This window comes from Pongo abelii, chromosome 6, assembly GCF_028885655.2.
Source record: "Pongo abelii isolate AG06213 chromosome 6, NHGRI_mPonAbe1-v2.0_pri, whole genome shotgun sequence".
NCBI lineage: Eukaryota > Metazoa > Chordata > Mammalia > Primates > Hominidae > Pongo > Pongo abelii.
In genome coordinates this window covers 54,968,123-54,990,658 of record NC_071991.2, presented here as the reverse complement: position 1 = coordinate 54,990,658, position 22,536 = coordinate 54,968,123, and the positions used below count along the sequence as shown (strand labels likewise).

The 22,536-nt window shown below is 38.9% G+C and overlaps 1 protein-coding gene across 2 annotated transcripts in view; it reads left to right on the top strand.

The window, feature by feature from the left end:
• Positions 1-22,536, top strand: part of PLEKHA8 (pleckstrin homology domain containing A8) — a 61,433-nt gene that overhangs the window by 22,970 nt on the left and 15,927 nt on the right. For both annotated transcript variants that reach the window (XM_054560572.2, XM_002818088.6), the window contains exons 3-12: positions 277-432; positions 1,899-2,023; positions 3,303-3,461; positions 4,499-4,539; positions 6,706-6,863; positions 8,699-8,855; positions 9,247-9,332; positions 14,721-14,779; positions 15,730-15,860; positions 16,504-16,574. In XM_054560572.2, coding sequence (XP_054416547.1) covers positions 277-432; positions 1,899-2,023; positions 3,303-3,461; positions 4,499-4,539; positions 6,706-6,863; positions 8,699-8,855; positions 9,247-9,332; positions 14,721-14,779; positions 15,730-15,860; positions 16,504-16,574 — 1,143 coding nt within the window. The remainder of the gene's footprint in view (positions 1-276; positions 433-1,898; positions 2,024-3,302; positions 3,462-4,498; positions 4,540-6,705; positions 6,864-8,698; positions 8,856-9,246; positions 9,333-14,720; positions 14,780-15,729; positions 15,861-16,503; positions 16,575-22,536) is intronic.

The window sequence follows — 22,536 nt, the reverse complement described above, 5'->3', positions numbered from 1 at the left end:
TAACTGAAAAGTTAAATTGGGTGATTCTTGTTTGGGCCAAAGTTTTTGTGATGCCTTGGAGGCAATTGCAAGGTTTTCCCTCTTGATTAACAGAGACATCTAAGATGAGATAAGTAAACAGAACTTTGTGTGAATTAGGAGAGGTAATGACTGGCATCCTCCTTGGGAAGAAGCCTTCAATGACTGCCATCAGTTAAGCTCAAGAAGTTGGGTGGGGTGGAGGCTACCCAGACAAGGCTCTTCTGAGTCTCTGATCTCCCTCTGTCTTGCTCCCAGTTCATTCTGTAGATAATACACGCATGGACCTGATAATCCCCGGGGAACAGTATTTCTACCTGAAGGCCAGAAGTGTGGCTGAAAGACAGCGGTGGCTGGTGGCCCTGGGATCAGCCAAGGCTTGCCTGACTGACAGTAGGACCCAGAAGGAGAAAGGCAAGTATTGATTGTCCTTTGCTGTGGAAATCTTGGGAATCACCCACTGGCATCTCTGATTTCCCTTATTTGTTATCTTGCTTCTGACCACCTAGCCAGCTTTTTGTATCGTGCAAATGCTATGTATCTTCGTATAATTTAAACCAGGGTCCATATCTAACTCTTCTTTCTTGGCATAGCATAGTGCAAAGAATGCAGGCTTTGGAGCCAGACACAGCTGGGTACACATGATGGCTTTGCAGTTTATTGACTGTATAACCTTGGCATTGGTCACTTAACCTTTCTTACTCTTAGTTTCTTCATCTTTTAAAAAGAGGTAATAGATCCTACCTTAGGAGGATTACCGTGAGAATTAGTGATGATAAAATGGTGGAGTATCCAGTCTGTGGCCAAACTTGACCTTTGGTGAAGAGTAGTTGAGCCAGATAAGCCTTGGATCAGGGTGTTTTCTGTAGCAACACCCTGCTCCTCTTCCCTTTTTTTCTGGGATGGGATGGATGCTTAATTGTCAGGTTCCTGTTGCTTAATGCTCATTCACTGGACATTGTTAAGTTCTCCAGAGAACCGTGGCCCAGCTTTCTCTTTGGACTGGGGCAAGAATACCAGGGCTCACTGCCGGGGTCCTAGTTGCTGCCTTCCCTGCCCCATGACCCTAAATGTACCCTGAAGAGATGAGCTAGGGTGGGGTGAAATGGGAAACAGGGTTCCAGGGAACATCTCTCATGACAGGTGTCGCAGTTGTGCTTAACTCTTCACATAGATTCATAAATTGGCCTCTTCTTTTAATGCTAAATTGGGAATAACTTCTAGAAGCTGTTGGCTTTGACTCAGAGCAGATGGTAATGTGCAGTTTTTTTTCATGAAGAAGGAAACAGAAAAGTGATAATAATTGTAGCTGAGCCCTCAATGCCAGGGTGACTGGAGAGCATTGCTAATAATAATGGCTGGGTGCCATTAGCCTTGACAAGGCAGCATACCGAACCAGTCCTCAGCTGAAATTATGAACAGTGTTCTTAGTGGTAATTGGACACTACAGAATGCTTTTCCCAGGTAAGAGTAGAGCACTGCATTAGTAAGTAAACAGCTATGACCCCATTTTATAGATAGGAAAAACTCTCTGGCATAACTGAGGCCAAAACTCTGAACCCCTTGGCTCTGCTCCCAGTTCTGACAGGAGTGGGTCAGACAGTATATTGTCTCCTTCTTTGTATACTGGTGATTATTCGGTATATTGGCTTAATAAATAATGTATACTACTTTGAAAGACTGGAGATCTACTTTTTCTGGTTTTTCTTGTTATTATGTCTTCACCTGTCACATTTGCAACCCATACTTTAAAGATTCGACTTTGAGCATATGTTCTGTGTGGTATCCTAACTAGTAAGGATTCCACTTCTGCGTAGTATCCTAACTAGTAAATCAGTTGTTTGTTCTGGTTACTGCATTATCATCATTTTGTCATTTAGAGTTTGCTGAAAACACTGAAAACTTGAAAACCAAAATGTCAGAACTAAGACTCTACTGTGACCTCCTTGTTCAGCAAGTAGATAAAACAAAAGAAGTGACCACAACTGGTGTGTCCAATTCAGAGGTAAAATATTATTTATTAATATTATTAATATACATGAATAATATAAAAGAAGTGACTACCAGTATATATAATTCTGAGGTAAAATACTATTTTATTAATATTACTAATACACCTAAAAAGCACCAGACGTTGCTTACAGGTGGTGTTTACTCTCACCTAATTTTATGACTATCTTGGAATTTACTGTTTTGTAGAGGAAAAAAGTAACAAAATTAAACAAAGAGAAGCAATAGTACATTTCATCATTTGCGTGTGGATGGCTTTCCTTCCTGGAATGAATTAGGGATTAATTAATTGATAATATTTGGAACCTTTAACTTTAGTACTGTCATACTAAAATATGTTTCTCTCCAGTTTATATTGTTTTGTTAATTACAGTCTTGCAGAGCCATTTCTATAGCTATGGCTATTAAGATGCCAACTTATTGTCTTTCATTGATGTGCATCTATGAGACTAACAGTATTTTGTTTTACCATCGTAACTGTGCTTTGGAATAGACTAGTGCTTTCAAAGATGGAGACACAGCTTTTTTTCTCTTCTTTGTCAGCAAGGATTGTGATTTTTAGCATTTATTAATACAATCATTATTCATTTATTTTAAAACATATATTAAAAGATTTCTCTGGTGTTGAGCTATATCATGTATAGAATGGCTCACATTAACCAGGGTCTCTGCTCTGCTTTCAAAGAAGTTTCGATCTGACAGTGCAACTGCAGATTTTAATGAAAGATTTTCATTTATTTTCTTAGGTAGTAGAAGAACACTGTGCTACTGGTAGTACATGTGTTTTGAGTTTTTCTAAAAAAGGTGATTTAACCTACTTGCATTCACTTTCTTTTGGGTGCTCTTACTCATTCAGCAGCTGCCTAATATGTATGAGATAGACTGTGAGGAGAGGGGGAGGGAAGATGAAGGATACCAAAAAAAAGCATTTCAATCCTGCTCTTGGGAAGTTTATAGTCTAGAGCAGGGATTCTCAAGGAGAGATACTTTTGGTTGTCATGACTAGGGGAGTTACAATTAATGCAATGTAAATTGAACCACTTTACTACCTAAGGCTTTCAGCAGCTCCCTCATTGCTTGTAGGTGAAAGTCAAATAGTGCTGATAGTTACTTGATTAATAGATAAATTGGGCTTTTCTTTTATAACTGATGTACATATTTCAGCAGGTGGATACATTATTATTATTTTGTGGACAACCTCTAAGGACATTCCACAATTGGGCTTTTTCTTTTTTGGCAAGGTAAGGGAGTCTTCCACTCTGGTTGTTTCGTAGGAGGGAATTGATGTGGGAACTTTGCTGAAATCAACCTGTAATACTTTTCTGAAGACCTTGGAAGAATGCATGCAGATTGCAAATGCAGCCTTCACCTCTGAGCTGCTCTACCGCACTCCACCAGGATCACCGCAGCTGGCCATGCTCAAGTCCAGCAAGGTAAAAGTCCAGCTCAGTCTGGCTGCAACAAGGCATTATGAAAAGGTTCAAAGTTTATAGTGAGTTATGTTCTCTATTACACTTTAGTGACTTATAAAGACAGTTTTTTAATGGACTTTGCTCTATGTCCTTTTTTTATATCTGTCCTCAGCACCCCATATCCAGTCAGTTATTTGTGGCAATTTTACCACCTAAACATGTTTCTAATGTAGCCTCTTTCCAACCCCTTGTCCAGTGAGTCTTGCCTAAAGTTGTGATAGTCTTCTAACTATTAATAGTTGCTTTCAGCCTGACCCTTCCAGTCAACCATATTTCTATTAATGCAGTATACATTGAACCACTTAACCTAAGCCTTTCCAGTGGCTCCCTCATTGCCTGTAGGTTAAAGTCAAAACTTCTTAACCCCTTCCCACATTACCAGCTCTTTCCCTGTCATTACCTAGCTTGAACATATTCATTGCTTGTGTTAATAATTCCTTCCACACCTTTGTGCCATTTTCCAGTGCCAGGAATGCTCTTCACCTCTCTTTCCTTGATTAGCTCATACTCATCCTCAAAGACTTAGTCTCTTCTTCCCTGAATCACTAGATTGGGCTAAAAGCCTCTCTTATACATATTCCTATTTTATTTATATTCCTTGTTTTGTACTGAAATGATTTTTAGGGCAGGAACCCCATAGTGTCTACCTTTATACCTCTAGTATTTGATATAATACTTGTGTCATAGTTTGCTGCTTATCAATGTTTAATGAGCATAACTGAAATTACAAAGAAAGCTAATCACTGAGTTTGACTGTGATAATTAGGTCTGTCAAAAGATCATCTTCCTTTTCCTTAGAAATGTATTTGTATAAATAAGAAGGACCAGATGGAATCAATGACTCTCTTTTGGGAAGACCTAAAATTGTTTCTGTTTAGTGGGGCTAGTGTATATTATGGTCATATGGTCATATTTACCATTTTGTATGTAATAAGATCATAAATATGCTCTGTTCAAAGTTTAACATGTGAACTTTCCTTTCTTTGCTTCTTTTAAAGATGAAACATCCTATTATACCAATTCATAATTCATTGGAAAGGTACAGTAGCTTTTTTTCTTCTTGCTAAAAATTAAAAAAAAATAAGGATATTGTTATTCCTTGTTTAAAAAAAGATACTTTGATCATGTAGTGGTTTTTCTCAGGATTTGAAATAATATGGAAGTAAACAATATCTGACTTTCCTCTTTCGAATGAGCCTGAATCAACCCAGATCAGACCTTTTATTTAGCACTAATAGGGAAGATGTTGGCATTTTCCCTAAGATGGATCTCACCTATCACATCTAGTAACTTTTAATCTCTCTAGGGTGTACTGAAGGTTGAAACTTCTCTTGTAGAGGAAACTTCTCTCTGAGCATTGTTTTAAGTGTGCTTTTATCTAGAAATGATAGTAGTGCTATTTTGTTGTGTTTAAAAATAAAAATCTTAGGTAGCGTTGCAGTTTGAAAAATAACCTACTATCAAAATCTAAACTATTTCTATTCCCCTAAATGCTTCTTCAATTTTTAAGATGATTTAGCCCATGAAAGTGGGCTAAATTACTGCAGCCTCAACATCGTGGGCCCAAGCAATCCTCCTACCTCGGCGTCCCAAGTAGCTGGGACTATAGGTGCATGCCACCATGCCTGGCTAATTTTTGTATTTTTTGTAGAGACAGGGTTTCACCATGTTGCCCAGGCTGGTCTTGAACTCCTGAGCTCAAGCAATTCATCCGCCTTGGTCTCCCCAAGTGTTGGTATTACAGGCCTGAGCCACTGTGCCCGGCCTCAAATTATTTAATAGTTCATCTCTTTATATACTATTGCTTACTTCTTTATTACAAGGATTGTTCCCAATTTAGTTATTTCCAGTTTTCTCCTGTTCTAAATATTCTTACTAGGAGCATATTCGTAGGTTTTTTGTTGTTGTTGAGGTCTTTGCCTCTATATGCTCCTACATTTTGAATTACTAGGTTGAAATATGGTTTTTTTTAAGAAAATAGCAAATACTTTTCCTGTAGTTACTATGTAGCTTGGACCCTTCCTTCTTATTTTTATTAGAAGAAAATATTTTTGTTCTAATTAGGCTAGGTATAGTCACCTAATCATAATGATAAGATATTATGATTGTTCCTTTAACCGATAGAATTACCTGTTCTACTTGCATGTTAATTGGCTTTTTCTGTTACCCTAATGTGCTGACATTTCCCTCAGGATGTGATGTGGTCCTCCTGGGTTTTTTCTGTCAGACATACTTTATAAGGAGTACTCTCCCTGGTTGGGCATGGTGGCTCACGCCTATAATCCCAGCACTTTGGGAGGCCGAGACGGGTGGATCACCTGAGGTCAGGTGTTCAAGACCAGCCTGGCCAACCTGGTGAAACCCTGTCTCTACTAAAAATGCAAAAAATTAACTGGGCGTGGTGGCGGGTGCCTGTAATCCCAGCTACTCAGGAGGCTGAGGCAGGAGAATCACTTGAACCCGGAAAGCAGAGGTTGCAGTGAGCCAAGATCTTACTGGCCGGGCAAACACAGAGAAATGGCCAGTGGTGTAGAGAGAGAGAAGTCCCCCAGGGAGAAGTTGAGGAAAGTAAAGTGTGCAAAGTGGCACCTGGAGAAAACTCGTTGAAAACCAAAGAGCTGTCAATGACTATTTCCTGATGCTGCTGTGGAGCAGGAAGATTGGGACTGCTGAGGGTGCTGGGAAAGCCATTAATGGCTCTTTGATTTCTAAATTGCAGCCTTGAGGCTGTACTGCTCCCATCACAGGCCTTGGAGGCAGAAGACTGGGCGGTTTGGCTTGATTTAACAATTGTTTCAGTGGATGTTGAAAGGATTACATTTACCTGGGCAGTCAGTTTATGACCAGGCTTGGTGAGGTGGCTCACGCCTGTGATCCTAGCACTTTAGAACGCTGAGGTGGGAGGATTGCCTGAGGCCAGGTGGTCAAGACCAACCTGGGCAACATAGTGACACCCCATCTCTACAAAAAATTAGAAATTAGCCGGGCATGGTGGCAGGCACCTGTAGTCTGAGCTACTCAGGGTGGAGTGCTGGGCTCAAGTAGGAGGATTGATTGAGCCCAGGAGATTGCAGTGAGCTGTGATTGTGCCACCGTACTGCAGCCTGGGTGACAGAGTGGAGACCCTGTTTCAAAAAAAAAAAAAAAAAAAAAAAGGGACCAAATAACGACCTTCTGGCTTTTTTTCCTTTTAAAAAATTTGCAGGCAAATGGAGTTGAGCACTTGTGAAAATGGATCTTTAAATATGGAAATAAATGGTGAGGAAGAAATCCTAATGAAAAACAAGAATTCCTTATATTTAAAATCTGCAGAGATAGACTGCAGCATATCAAGTGAGGAAAATACAGATGATAATATAACAGGTAAAAACAAAAGTAAAGTCTGAAACAAACCAATTTTAGATGATAGAAAATTTGGGAATTTGATGAATATCCATGATAGGGCTTAATCTCAAGACCATGTAGTAGTGTCTCCTAAGGAGGATATTGGCTGGGTAAGATAGGTCATATGACTGAACAACATTCTTTCATCCAATCTGACCTGGTGTTGAGAAGGCAGAGTGAAGAGGAAGATTCCTGCTCAGTGTTCTTGGCTGTGTTCATGGGCTGCAGTGAGCAGAGGGCCTTCAACCCTGTATCTTAAAAGTCCTTTGAACTTAGATTATGATATTAGATTTAACAGTGTGTAAAATTACAGCAGTTCAGTTTTTCATCCTCCCGGTTTCTGTTGGGTCCGAGGATGTCAGAATTCACCAGTCACCATGAGGTTTCTACGAAGTCTTCTCTGTTTATCGAGCCAAAGTCCCACATTTCAGGTAATAGGTCTAGTTCAAATATGCTAATCCCTTGGCAATGCTAATCACTGAAATCTATTTCAGATCAAAGACAACTATATTAGAGCTTTTAATTGTGTTATAAGTACTTAATAATTTGAAAATGAAATTAAAATTTCCTCCTCATCTACATTGAAATAAGAGACCTTGTTTTTTCCGATGAATCGGGAAGCAGTGTGGGAGTTGAGGGAAGGAACTGTGTTTTCTTAGCTGTTAATCTGAGAGAGACAATCCACACATCATTGGAGCCTTATCTCTTGGGTAAATAATAAAGACAGAAGAAAATATCTGTCAAAACAGTGCAGTCATTTATTTGCTCCTATAATTTTGCTTCTAGGAATTGTTCTTCAGTGAATAGTTAGATTTAAGGAGAAAGACCTATTGATAGGGATGTTCTTTGTGGCATTACAGTCAGTTCTCATTATTTGCAGTAGTTAGGTTTTATTGAGTCACCGTGAGCACTGAATTAACAAATACTAAACTCTTGCTCCTGGGGGAAATACAAGGTTAGGTTCCTGCAAGCCTTTGCTCACAAAATTTTTGTCTACCGATCAATACATAACCTTGTTTTATGTGTGTTTTCGTTTAAAGACACTTTAATATGTATTGTTGATTCATTAACATTGAACTCACGGTGAACAGCACTATTACTCATGCTTGAATGAAGCTTATCTAACACACATCTTTTTTCCGTAAGGCACATCACAGCCTTTTTGTGGGTAGGAACGCTAGACGGTACTATACTTGGGAGCCCTTTTAAACAGCAAAAACAACAAAATGCACAAACATGCATAAAATGTGGCACTAAGTAAGGACATTTGTCTATACTGTGAGAGCTGAAACAAGAAGGCAGAACATCACATTGCTCTACCTCAGCTAGGAATATGTGTGTCCGGCAACAAAGTTTTCACCACTTTGCACGTGTCCACAAATGACTGCAAAAGTGCCGCATGTATTGATTTTGGGGTTACAAATAAATTTTAGCAAGTAGACAAATTCACAAATACGTATAGAATGTGCTAATAATGAGTAGTGATTGTATTTATAATTGTAAAATTTTGGAAGCTACCTAAGTACCCCTCATGGGTATGATACAGTATAACATGGTCATTAAAATCATGTTTTTGAAGGGTTGAATGATAATGAAAATATTCATGATACATTGTTTAGTGAAAGCGAGCAGGATTCAAATCTACACATACTTCAAGTTTTGTTTGTGTGTGTAGATGTATGTATATGTGTATGTGAACAGTGTTTCATGAATTTTTATTTCAATGTATTTTTCTGTGTTTTAGAAATTTTCAACAATCAATATGTATTTTTATAATAAATATAGGTTAGTAATAGATATTTTCTACTTTGCAGTCCAAGGTGAAGTAATGAAGGAAGATGGAATGGAAAACCTGAAAAATCATGACAATAACTTGACTCAGTCTGGATCAGACTCAAGTTGCTCTCCGGAATTCCTCTGGGAGGAAAGCAAAGAAGTTATCCCAACTTTCTTTAGTACCATGAACACAAGGTATTCTAGACTGTCTAATATCACTGATGCTTGGATACTAGCTTCCATTCTGGAAAATCAGTCATGGTGTTCCTTTCAGGTGATGGCATATTCTAGGAGAATAGAGAATGTGGTATACCAAGCACCTGCTTTACTGTTTACTCTTTCTTACCAATGAATAAGAAGGAATTGATTGTGAAGTGTGCTCTGTGAACAAATGTTAGCTTGCTTTGGTGGATTATCTTTGGAAATTTATTTTATGAGACCATCTTAGAAAAACAGTCACTGGGGCATATCAAGTCAAATGATTTGCCCTACAGAGAGGCAGCTGTTTCTATGACTTACCTCTGAATTGCAGAGTGCTGATACTTTATTTTCAATCTTTTCTCCTCCATATCACCAAATTATGTAGCTTTAGTGACATTGAACTTTTGGAAGACAGTGGCATTCCCACAGAAGCATTCTTGGCATCATGTTATGCTGTGGTTCCAGTATTAGGTAAGATTCCTGCAGTTGCCTTACATTCATTCATGTCTAGAATCTGCCTCACTGTAGTTATTTTGCAGGAGAAATACTCCGAACTATGTGTACAGTGAGATGACCCTTAGCTATTTGTTCAAATCACCAGACACATACAGTTAAAACTATGTGACCTTAAGCATTATTGCATATTCCCATTTCATTTCTAATAATGATTAAATATTGACCTCAAAATAGTGTAATTTAAAAGGGGGATCTTTCTAGAAACCATACATAAAAGTAAAAAAAGTATTTGAGGAATAGACCTTCAAATATATTGGCACTGTGAAAAAATGTGTTTTACCAGTTAAAACTTTTTTTTTTTGAGACAGGCTCTTGCTTTGTTGCTCAGGCTGGAGTGCAGTGGCATGATCTCTGTTCACTGCAAACTTCACCTCCCAGGCTCAAGCAATCCTTCCACCTCAGCCTTCTTGGTAGCTGGACTATATGCGCATGCCCAGCTAATTTTTGTATTTTTTGTGGAGATGGTTTTCGTCATGTTGCCCATACTGGTCTGGAACACCTGGGCTCAAGTGATCCTTCCCTCCCAAAATGTGAGCCACCATACCCGACCAAAACATTTTTTTTTTTTTTTTGAGACGGAGTCTTGCTGTGTCACCCAGGCTGCAGTGCAGTGGCAGGATCTCCGCTCACTGCAAGCTCTGCCCCCACCAGGTTCATGCCATTCTCCTGCCTCAGCCTCCCGAGTAGCTGGGACTACAGGTGCCTGCCACCACACCCGGCTAATTTTTTTGTATTTTTAGTAGAGACAGGGTTTCACTGTGTTTGCCAGGATAGTCTCGATCTCCTGACCTCATGATCCACCTGCCTTGGCCTCCAAAAGTGCTGGGATTACAGGCGTGAGCCACTGCGCCCGGCCTCCAAAACATATTTTCAAAGATTTTTAAAGACATATTCTCTCTCTCTCTCTCTCTATATATATATAAAAAACATATATATGATATATATAACATACATATATATAACATATATATATATGTAAATAAATAAAATGTATGTTATGGCTGGGCGCAGTGGCTCACGCCTGTAATCCTAGCACTTTGGGAGGCTGAGGTGAGCGGATCACCTGAGATGAGGAGTTTGAGACCAGCCTGGCCAACGTGGTAAAACCCCGTCTCTACTAAAAATACAAAAATTAGCTGAGTGTGGTGGCGTGCACCTATAATCCCAGTTACTCAGGAGGCTGAGGCAGGAGAATCACTTGAACCTGGGAGGTGGAGGTTGCAGTGAGCTGAGATTGCGCCACTGCACTCTAGCCTGGACGACAGACAGCCTGTCTCAAAAAAAAAAAAAAAAAAAAAAGTGTGTATATATATATATATGTTATGTGTATATATGTTATATATATTTTTAATATATCTATGAAAATTTATATGTAACATTTAAATGATATGTAATTTATATATATAACAAATACATAATTTTATATATTATATATATTTATATATATAAAAAAGTTTAGGTCAAATTCACTTTTACTTGTATAAAGTCAGTAATACCAAGAATGGCTAATGTGTTGAAATTTGCTTTATGACCCATTTAACTATACATCTTTTGTAAAAATTGAGGTATAACTTGCGTAGGACTTAACTGTTACGATTCAGTGAATTTTGACAAATGCACCTACCTCTCTAATCTATATCCTTATCAAGAAATAGTATGTTTTCATCACCCTGGAATGTTCCCTGTGTCACTTAGCCTGAAATAACCATTTTATTGATTTCTGTCACCATAGGTTAGTTCTGCCTATTCTAAACTTTGATATAACTGGAATATTATACTTTTTTGCCTCTGGCTTTTCTCAAACAGTATGTTTTTGAGATTCATCCTTGTTGTCTGTATCAGTAGTTCGTTCCTTTTTATTGCGAAGTAGTATTCCATTAAATGAATATGCCACAATTATTTATTCACTCTCTTATTGATGGACTTTGGGCAGTTTGTAGTTTGGGACTCTTTTTTTTTTTCTTGAGACAGAGTCTTGCTCTGTCACCTAAGCTGTCACCTAACCTCCACCTCCCGGGTTCAAGTGATTCTCCTGCCCCAGCCTCCCGAGTAGCTGGGGTTACAGGCCTGTGCCACCATGCTCGGCTAATTTTTTTTGTATTTTTAGTAGAGACAAGGTTTCACCATGTTGGCCAGGCTGGTCTCAAACTCCGGAGCTCACGTGATCCGCCCACCTCGGTCTCCCAAAGTGCTGGGATTACAGGAGTGAGCCACTGCTCTTGGCCAATTTGGGACTATTACAAATGAAATTGCTCTAAACATTTTTGTGCCTATGGGCCTATGCTTTCATTTCTCTTGAGTAAATACCTAGGACTGGAATTGCTGGTTCATAGTTTAACTTTATAATAAACTGCCAGACAGTTATAATGGTTTCACAGTTGTTCATAGTGTATGAGTATTCTAGTTGTTTGACTTCTTCACCAGCATTTGGTAGTGTCAATATTTTGTTTTTGGCATTCCTGAATGTTTTAGTGGTATTTCATTGTGGCTTTAATTTGCATTTCCATGATGACTAATGATATTGAGCACTTTTTAAAATAATTATTGGCCATCCCTATCTCTTCCATTGTGAAATGTCTGTTCAAATCTTTCACCCATTTTTAAAAGTTAATTGTTTTTCTTTTTATTACTGAGTTGGGAGAGTTCTTTATATATTCTTAATTAAAATTCCATTGTAGACATGTGAATATTTTCCCCCAGGGTATGGCCTGCCTCCTCCTTTTCTTAATGATGCCTTTTCAGAAGTTTTAAATTTCCATGAAGTCCAGTTTCTTCTTTTATACTTAGTGCTTTTAGTGTCTTAAGAAATCTTTACCTATCCCAAAGGTCATGAAGACATTCTGTTTTCTTCTAGACTCTTCAGACTTTTACATTTGTGCCTGTGAACCACTGGAATTATTTTTTGTGTGTGGTGTGTGGTAGGGAGTTGAGGTTCATTTTTTTTTTTCCTTGTGGTATCTGGTTGCTCAAGAACCATGGGTCAAAATATGTTTTCCCTTTTACATTGCTTTGGCAGCTCTGTCAAAAACCAATTGAACTTACAATGCTTATAATGTGGGACTGTTTCTGGACTCTTCTTTTCTGTTCCAATGATCTTATGGTGTCTTGATTATTATAAGGCTTGAAATCAGATAATGTAAATCTCTCAGTTTTTTCTTTTTCAAGATTGTTTTGGAAATTCTAGGCCTTTTGATAAATTTTAGCTGTTCAATTCCTATTTAAAAGCCTTTTAGGATTTTGATTAAGATTACATTGTATCTCTAAACCAATTAGGGGAAAGCTGACATCTTAAACAACATTGAAGGCTGGGCTCACTGGCTCATAACTGTAATCCCAGCACTTTGGGAGGCCAAGGCAGGAGGATCGCTTGAAACCAGGAGTTTGATCCTGGCCTAGGCAACAAAGTAAGACCCTGTCTCTATGAAAAAAATTAGCCAGGTGTGATGGCACAAGCCTATAGTCCCAGCTACTTGGGAGGCTGATGCAGGAGAATCACATGAGCCTGGGATATCAAGGCTGCAGTGAGCCGTGGCTGCACCACTGCACTCCATCATAGGTGACAGAGCAAGACCCTGTCTCAAAAACAAAAACATTGAATCTTCTAATCCATGAGGATGCTGTATCTATTTACTTAAGTCATTTTAATTTTCTCTGAAGAATGTTCTGTGTAGTTTTTAGTGTATAGCTGTCATATTCTTTTGTTAGGAATAAATTTTAGAATTTTTTTATGCTGTTGTAAAAAGTGTTTTATTTCATTTTCCAATTATTAATAGCATGTACATGCAAATTATGTTTATATGCTGAGTTGTTTTTATAATCATGAATGAGTTAACTTTATAAAATGCTTTTTCTATATTTGCTGAAGTCATTTTTTTCCTGTAATTTGTTAATGTAGTGAATTACATTGTTTGGATGAATTTCATTCATTATCCTGGTATTTGTTTCTATCATCTTGCTACTTATTTTCTGCTTTTCTCTGTATGTTCTTTGTTCCCTTTTTATTCCTTTCCTGATCTCTAGCCAGTTAATCAATTTTTTTTTAGTATTCTGTTTTATTTCCTCTTTTGGCCTCTTAGCTACCTATCTTTGTCCCTGCCTTTCTTTTAGATCAATCAAGTATTTTTTTTTTTTTTTTTTTTAAGAATTCCTCTATCTTTTCTCTTTTGGCTTTTTAGCTATACCTCTTTGTTTTATTTTTTAGTCATTGTTCTTGCCCAACAGAAATATTCAAACCACATATGTAATTTTAAGTTTTCTAGTATACACATTAACATAGTAAACACAAATTAATTTTAATAATGTATTTTAAAACCTAGAATATCTAAAATATCTCAACATGTAATAAATATAAAAGAATCATTGGGCCGGGCGTGGTGGCTCATGCCTGTAATCCCAGCACTTTGGGAGGCCGAGGCAAGTGGGTCACAGTCAGGAGATCGAGACCATCTTGGCCAACGTGGTGGCGCATGCCTATAATCCCAGCTACCTGGGAGGCTGAGGCAGGAGAATCGCTTGAACTAGGGGGTCGGAGGTTACAGTGAGCTGAGATCATGCCACTGCACTCTAGCCTGGGGACAGAGCGAGACTCCGTCCCAAAAAAAAAAAGAATCATTAATGAGTCTGGGCATGGTGGCTCACGCCTGTAATCCCAGCACTTTGGGAGGCCGAGGTGGGCAGATGACTTGAGATCAGGAGTTCAAGACCAGCCTGGCCAACATGGTGAAGCCCGTCTCTACTGAAAATACAAAAATTAGCTGGGCGTGGTGGTGGGCATCTGTAATCTCAGCTACTTGGGAGGCTGAGGCAGGAGAATCGCTTGAACCTGGGAGGTGGAGGTTGCAGTGAGCCAAGATCATGCTACTCCACTCCAGCCTGGGGACAGAGCGAGAGACTCCATCTCAAAAAAACAAACAAACCAAAAGAATCATTAATGAGATATTTTGCAATCTCTTTTTCATACTCAGTCTTCCAAATCTGGTATGTATTTTACCTCCAGTACATTTTGGTTAGTACTAGCCACACTGCAAGTACTAACTAGCCACATATCTAGTGGCTACCATATTGGACAATGCAGCCCTAAGGATTACTATATGAATTCTAAACTTATAAGATTATCTTCATCTCACCTGTCACTTAGGGCCTCATTATAACTCACCTTGGAGTAGTGTAATAGAAAAAGACGGTAATAGTATCCCGGAAGCTTTTGAAGGTTATGTTTAGATAATGATTTGGAAGAAAAATTAAAGTTGTTGGGGATCTGCTAAATTTATTATTACTTTATTATAAAAAATATTGCCACTTAAAAATTGCTTTTTCAGAAATGTTTTTGATCTTTTCTTCTAGACAAACTTGGCCCTACAGTGTTTGCTCCTGTTAAGATGGATCTTGTTGGAAATATTAAGGTGAGCATACTGATTTGTCTCTGTGGAAACTTTTAAATAAAGGAAAATGTTTTCAACATTTTTGTGCTTGGCCAGAATAAATCAAAAAGTGAAAAATGTGTCACTGTTCTTTAAGAGAGCAAGCATCTTTATTCTCACATTGTGAATGCTCAGTAAGGGAATTACTAAGCCTTTATTATATGCTAGAGTTAAGCTTTATGGGGAGTAGAAGATTCATTTTTAAAATGAAACCAGGACTGCCTTTTCATGTGCACTGTGTGGATCAGTAGGGTTTCACTCTAATGTCCACACTGATTCTGTGCTTTTTTAGGTTTAAATGGTGATAAGTTATATTTTTCTAAAAGATAGGTTATGTGGTGAAAATAGCTGTCAGTGGTCTGGGACTCAAAAGGCCCATTTCCAGTGGTAGTTGTGGGACCATCAACAACTCACCAAATCTCTCTGAGCCTCTTTCTTCCAGGTAAAATAAGGGATGGGTCCCCTTTTAAATGCAGATTAAATGTTACCTTCTTGAGGATACAGTACCCAATAAAAATCTTTTTTGTCATTGGAGACTAGTCTTTGAGGAAGCACTATTAGGAATTCCTGTAGATATACCTTTCTTTATTGTATTTAGGTGGAATAGTTGCAAGTAGTCTCATTAGAACAAATGATTGTTTTATACTCAGAGTGAAAAGTATCTGCCAAAGAGAGCCATGAGAGAGGTTCTGAGGCAGAAAAAATAACTTAAAGAACAAAACTTTAAACCCTGAGACTATTTAATTCCAGTTTAAGCTACATAGAATTCTCCAAAACAAATATTATCATGAAAACATAAGGAAGAAGGTAATAGGAGCTTAATTTATTTTCTTAGAGGCCTGCTTGCCAAACTTACAAGTCTCAATACTATACTGAGTTGCTTGATAACTTCAGCATTTTAAACTTAGGTTGTTTCCCTGCTTTCCCTCCAGAAAGTAAATCAGAAGTATATAACCAACAAAGAAGAGTTTACCACTCTCCAGAAGATAGTGCTGCACGAAGTGGAGGCGGATGTAGCCCAGGTTAGGAACTCAGCGACTGAAGCCCTCTTGTGGCTGAAGAGGTGAGGCAGCTGGGGTGGGACAGCAGTTAAAATCTAGCTCAAAAAAAATTACCAGCAAAAAAAATTGTTACACAAAGGAGACTACTTCTGAGTGAAGGATCTAGTTGAATTGTGTAGCCTTTTCTAGAAGGCCTAATGAATAATACCACCTTATTTTTTTTTTGCCTCCCTTTTGATGTGATAAATATTGTTAATAAGTATATATAAGTTAGGAATCTTAAAGGCATTAAAGTCAACTGGCTTCTCTTTAAATCAGTGGCTCTCCAACTTCAGTGGCATCAGAACCATCTGGAGGACTTGTTAAAAACACTAGACTCGGAACCAGTTTCTGATTCAGTAACTCAGGTGGGGCCCCAGAATTTGCATTTCTAGCAAATTCCCAGGTGATGCTAAAGCCACTAGTCCTGGGACACATTTTGAAAACCACTTCTTTAGGTATATCAGATGAGATGAAAGATGGGCTCCAGAGCAAGCTAAAGGGAAGTGAAGGGAAGAGGTTCAGGAAGGACTGCCACATGATTTGACCTATTCACTGCTGTGCCTAAGATGTTACTGAAATGGAAGCTGATGTCTGCCATTTCTTTATACCCATTCAACATAAGTGAACTTTGAAAATAATATTTCTTCCTTTATTTTGTTTTAGAGGTCTCAAATTTTTGAAGGGATTTTTGACAGAAGTGAAAAATGGGGAAAAGGATATCCAGACAGCCCTAAGTAAGTGTTCTTTATGTTTTGTTGAATGAGTCAATAGACTGCGGAATGGAGACCCCTAGAGGAGGATACAGGGTATAGGGGATATTTCTGCTTTTCAGAATTTGATTTTGTTTCTTTTCTTATTTCATTATTATTCATTGCTTCCTATATGCTTTGTTTAAAAAGTACCTATGAGACAATGACCTGGTAATCTAGATGTAACTTACTAAAAATCAGTATATTTTAAAGAAGTGCTGAATAAATGGAAAGCCATCTCTTAAACATAATAGGAAGTCCTAATATTATCAAGAAGTTAGTTTTCCTAAATCTTCAAATATATTATAGTCTTTGAAAATCAGTATACAAAGAAAAGCTTGAACACCGTAACAGCAGGTTGGCGTGGGGGAATCCCAGGGATTTGTTCTGGAGTAGGAGTAAAGGTTTTCATCATCGTGTAACTCCTCAAATATATAATGCTCTGTGCATCCCAGTTTCTAGTCATAGAGCCAAAATGGGATGAAGGGTTTGGTCAAAGGAGATCATCTTATATCTCCAGCACCTTAAGGTAGTGACTGCAACATTGTAGGTCCTTAATAAACATTGGACAGTAGGTAGATGGATGGATGTGTGGATAGAGCCATTTATCAGACCAGTTTTGGAAAATGTTGAGATTTGGGAGCATCCTTACAGTGCTTCTAATGGAGTGGCTGAACTCTCACCATTGATCTGTAGGAAATTCTTCTAGCATGGGCCGTGAGGCGTGTGTGGAGAAAAAAATGAACTGTGACATAAACTAATTAGATGCTTCTGGTTTGAGAGGGAGCTAGTGTTCTCTGTGGCTTTTTTCAGTGTCACAGTTGGGTTCTACCTCCTTCTGTTAGTCCTCTCTCTGGGCCATGAGTCCTCAAGAATTCTGCCCCCACATGATTTCCCGAGTCTGCCCCATCTGGCAACTGCTGATCTGCCATAAAAATGAGAGCTGACATTTCTGTAGCACTTTGTGAAGAATTTAGACTTCATAAACTTAATCCTCATTTCAATCCATTTTTACAAGTTAGGGAACTGTAAGATTAAAATATTGCTTAAGACCAGCATAAGGTCTGAAGCAGAGTGGCTTTGAGGCCCCTGCTTTGAAGGTCCACATTTCTCCTACAAAGGGTCTTCTCCACCATTCCTGGGCCACCTGCAGTTTTACATTCCCCATACATGCCTGAATTTCAGGATGGTCTCAGTTATATTCTCCCCTCTGTGTCCTGATTTCAAGTACTAAAAGTATATTCAGCATGTCTACTCATCCCCCTAGCCAGTATCTGTCAAGCTTTATGGCTTGTGGAGCGTAGGATCAGGAGCTCTGGAGTGGCTCTCTGGATTCTGCCACTCATTAGTGCTCTGCCCTTAGGCAAGTTATTTAACCTCTCTGATCCTCACTTTGTTCATCTATAAAATGGGAATGGTGATATTATTTCCCTAATAAGGTGGTTGTAAATATTAAGTAGGTGCATGTGCATGTGAAAAAATTACAGAAGTATTTGGTACACAAAACACTCAGTATGGCCGAGTGTGGTGGCTCATGCCTGTAATCCTAGTACTTTGGGAGACTGAGGCAGGAGGATCACTTGAGTTCAGGAGTTTGAGACCAGCCTAGCCAACATGGCAAAACTCCATCTTTACAAAAATAATACAAAAATTAGCTGAGCATGGTGTTGCGTGCCTGTAGTCCCAGCTACTTAGGGGGCTGAGGTGGGAAGATTGCTTGAGTCCAGGAGGTTAAGACTGCAGTGAGTTGTGGTCATGGTACTGTACTCCAGTCTGGGCAATCAAGTGAGACCAGAACCTGTCTTAAAAACAAACAAACAAAAAAAAAAACAATGCTCAGTTGTCAAGATTAGCATCTATTGTTGTGATAATGATGTTTTGTCATCATTATCATAATCATGATATATGAAGTTAATAACCTGCCAGAAAATAAGACTTATTTGTCCCACATCAGTAATGGAAAGTTTACAAAGCTTAGGTGCCAAGCCAGAAACTTCCCGTCAAACTAACTTATTAGTATGGAATTTTCATGCCAGCAAAAAGACTTCTCCGCCTGTTGGAAATGCAGAAGATACAGGGTTCAGCACTGTGTGCCCAGTGGACTCCGCATGTCTCATGCTGCTATTACTTTGTTAGGGCTGTCTATGGAAGGGGAATAGGACAATGCTGATCCCATTTAGCCCACTGGAAGAGCTGGGGTGGAACAGAACCCAGCTGCTTATGGGCTTTGACCCCCCTAGAGATAGAAAGGAAACTGAGGATATACCATTTCTGTCCAGTCCCAACCCCGATTCTGCCCACTTTTCTCTCTCCTTTTCTCCTCAAGGTTTCTCATCAAATGTTGTACTTGATTTGGAGACTGGGCCTAGGGGATGTATTGACTTTGTGAAGAAAGAGGAGACTTTGAAGGGCAAATGCTGCTTTGTGACTGCAATAATCACAGCCAGTCTCAGCTTTTTCTTCCTTCTCTTCTCCTTCGGCACAATTTTCAATGGAAAAGAGAAGGGAGGCTGTAAATTTGACATTTTCGTCCTGATGTTCAGGCTTATTTCAAAGAAGCTGTTTATGATTTAAATCCTATCTTTGATTGTGGAAATCCCTAGTTTCTTGCTGCCGCTCAGTGTGAGGAGATAAAGTTCCCCTATTAAACCCACCCTCCCTCCAAAGTTCCCCTGTTAAACCCACCCTCCCCTCCCACAGACACAGACACAACAAGCTCTGTGTAAACTGTTTTTTGAGAAATGTTTACACAATAGTTATTCAGAACCTGTAGGCTCCTTGATGCATATTTTTTCTGGGATAATGGTTCCTTTTTCTCATTTTGAAGTCCCAGCCTTTATAAGTAGAACTGATAACTTGTTTGAAATGAGGGAGGGTGAATAAGTAGGTAAAGGAGAGTGTGTGCAATTTATATGCCATATATAGGAAAGTTTGTTGGCTTTTTTAAATTCTAAAGTTGAATTTAAAAACAGCTATCACTTATAGAGCACCCAGTGTAACTATTACACTAAGTTTTTGATAAATATTTAATCTTCCAAATACTCTCCAGTGAATAAACTGAGGTTTAAAGAGGATAAATACCTTTCCTAGGGTCTCAAAATCTCCATCGGTGGTTCTCAAGCTGTTCCAAGGTCAGCAGCATCTTTATCACCTGAAAACTCATTAGAAATGCAGACTATCCGGTTCCACCCCAGACCTGCTGAATCAGACACTCTGAGGCTGGGGCCTGGCAGTCCATGTTTTAACAAGTCATTCGGATGATTCTATTCCATGCTGAAGTTTGAGACCTAGTCATCTAGACTTAGGCCTTTGAGGTTCACCTGTCACTTGTCTACATCTTGATCATTTTGAGATTTTGACTGCATCTAAGAGATTTTTAATAAGCAGGAGTAAAATTGCTGAAATTAGTTATAGCATCAATTTATTTTGCCTTCTTTTCATCATAATTAGACAGCTTTCCAATAAAAATACTGCTTAAGAAAGGTTTGAGGTGAATGTTCATGAAACTTGTATGGTCTTAATGGCCTTGGAAATAGTACATTTATATGTAGAAGCCCTAAATAACATAGTAGAAGCCTTGTCTCCATTACCTTTCTGGAAAATGCATCTCTAGTTACTGTATTGGTGCAGTTCTGTGACCTGGAATACTTCCAGCATCTGGAAGGAGGCCTTAGACTTTACACTGCCCCTTTTTGCACTTGAGCCATCACTTGGCTTCCCCATAATGATGATCAGAGTGGAACATTTTGGGTGGTTTCATGCTAACAGCTGCTGTGTTCCCTTAGTGTCCTATAACATTCTTTAGAGGTCATTTTCAGGAGGGAGTTGGGTTCACAAGGCAGATATGTTTAATAATCTGCCTTAGAGCTGAGTCCCCCTCTCCATTGCATATTCCACATCAAAAAGAGGTTTTGGAAAGCATCCTTGCAAGTGGAAGGAAGAAAAGTTGCTCTGGCATTTCATGCACCATTGTATTAAATGTTATATGCTCTGTGCTCAGTGGGATAACATATTGCCACATATCTCACCTCAGAGTGATATATATAAATGTCAGTAAAAGTTAACCCCCAACCAAGATCCTTTTCTGGCACAGAATAGAAAAAGTTTTAAAAGGATGCTCAGTCATGTATTTAATATGAAAGGCTTTCACAGATAAGGAGAGATAAGTGAGAGAGATAAAGTCAGAACTCATAATCAGATATTTAACATTAAATCATAAGTTGGCCATTCTGAAAATACTATGGAATGTGAATTCTAATACTCTTTCCAGAACCATTTGCAGCAATGCCTCCACTGGTAGGATTGGCTGGCAGCACAAGCATTAGTCTTAACAGTGCCTGAAATTAACAAAGGGCATCTCTGGGTACTTGTTTGACCTCTTTCCACTGGTTATTGTCCATACAAGTCAATTTGCCTTAAGCTTAGTCACTATAAAGAATTCAGAGGTTACTCTCCTGGTAGCTCTGCTTTTGAAAATACATGCCAAAGCGCTTTGGGAGGCCAAGGCAGGCAGATCACTTGAGCTCACAAGTTCAAGACCAGCCTGGGCAACATGGCGAAGCTCCGTCTCTTCAAAACATTCAAAAATTAGCCATGTGTGGTGGCACCAGCCTGTAGTTCTAGCTACTTGGGGGCCTGAGGTGGGAGGATCACTTGCGCCAGGGATGTTGAGGCTGCAGTGAGCCATGTTTGCACCATTGCACTCCATCCTGGGTAACAAATCAAGACTCTGTCTCAAAAAAGAAAATTATAAATAATTCAGGCATTTAACAAATATCTATCACTTGACCTGATAGAAAAAAATAGTTCAATACAGTTAAGTGCCCACGTGTCACTCCTTAATCCCGTGACTCCCATCGTTTTCCAGAGATCATCATCCTGAATTTGCGTGGTTCATTATGTAATACATGTTTTTATACTTTTACTGTATATTTATGTGTCCATAAGCAGCATCTAGTATTGGACTACATGTTTTAAACTTGTATATGAGGTATCATATTGTACACATTCTTCCTTCTTCACTCAGTATTTTCAGATTTTAGCCACTGTTGAAGTGGCTTGTAGTCCTGGCTCATTCATTTTCCTTGCTGTTTAGCATTTCATTGTATGAATAGACCGTGGTTTAGAAAAACTAATATACTGTTAATGGACACAGTTGATTACAGATTTTCACCATTAAAAGCAATTCTACAATGTACACGTTCCTTTCACACATGTTCTGTATCATATGGAAAATTATGTCCAGACAGCACACCAGAAAAAGGAGGAGGCTTCTCATAGCTAAGAGGGACTGGCCCAGGGGCTCTGGCTGTCTACAGACTGGTAGTTCATGGGGCCTTACTGCTTGAGAAGCTGTGCTGCCAGAACAGTGGTTCTCAAACTCTAGCCTGTATTAGCCTCACCTGGAAGGCTCCTTGAAACAGATTGCTCTGTAGGCCTGACATGAGGCTGAGACTTTGCATTTCTAACAAGTTCCCAGGTGATGCTGAGGCTGCTGGTTTGGAGACTACACTGGGAACTGCTGCTGTAGTACATAATACAATTGGAATGGCTGAACCACATGACTAGATATTGCCAAATTGCTCTCCAAAGTCTATCATTACCAGCAGAGTAGTGAGAGTTCCCAATACTCCACATTCTTTTTAGCACTTGTCATTGTCAGCCTTTTAAATTTGTGCCTGATGGCTGTAAAATGATAGAATATTGCCAAAGTTTTTGTCCTTAGATTACAAGTAAGGTTGAGCAGCTTTTCCTGTCTTCACTGGCAGTTTGATTTCCTTCTCCATGAGTTGCCTGTTCATGTATTTGACCACCTTTGTCTTAGGTTTTCTTTATCGACTCCTGGGAGTTCTTTATATTTCCTGGATATTAATCTTTTTCAGTGATGGGTTAAAATGTCTAATCTTTTTCAGTTAAGGGTTAAACTGTCTCCTGTCAGTCTGTGGCT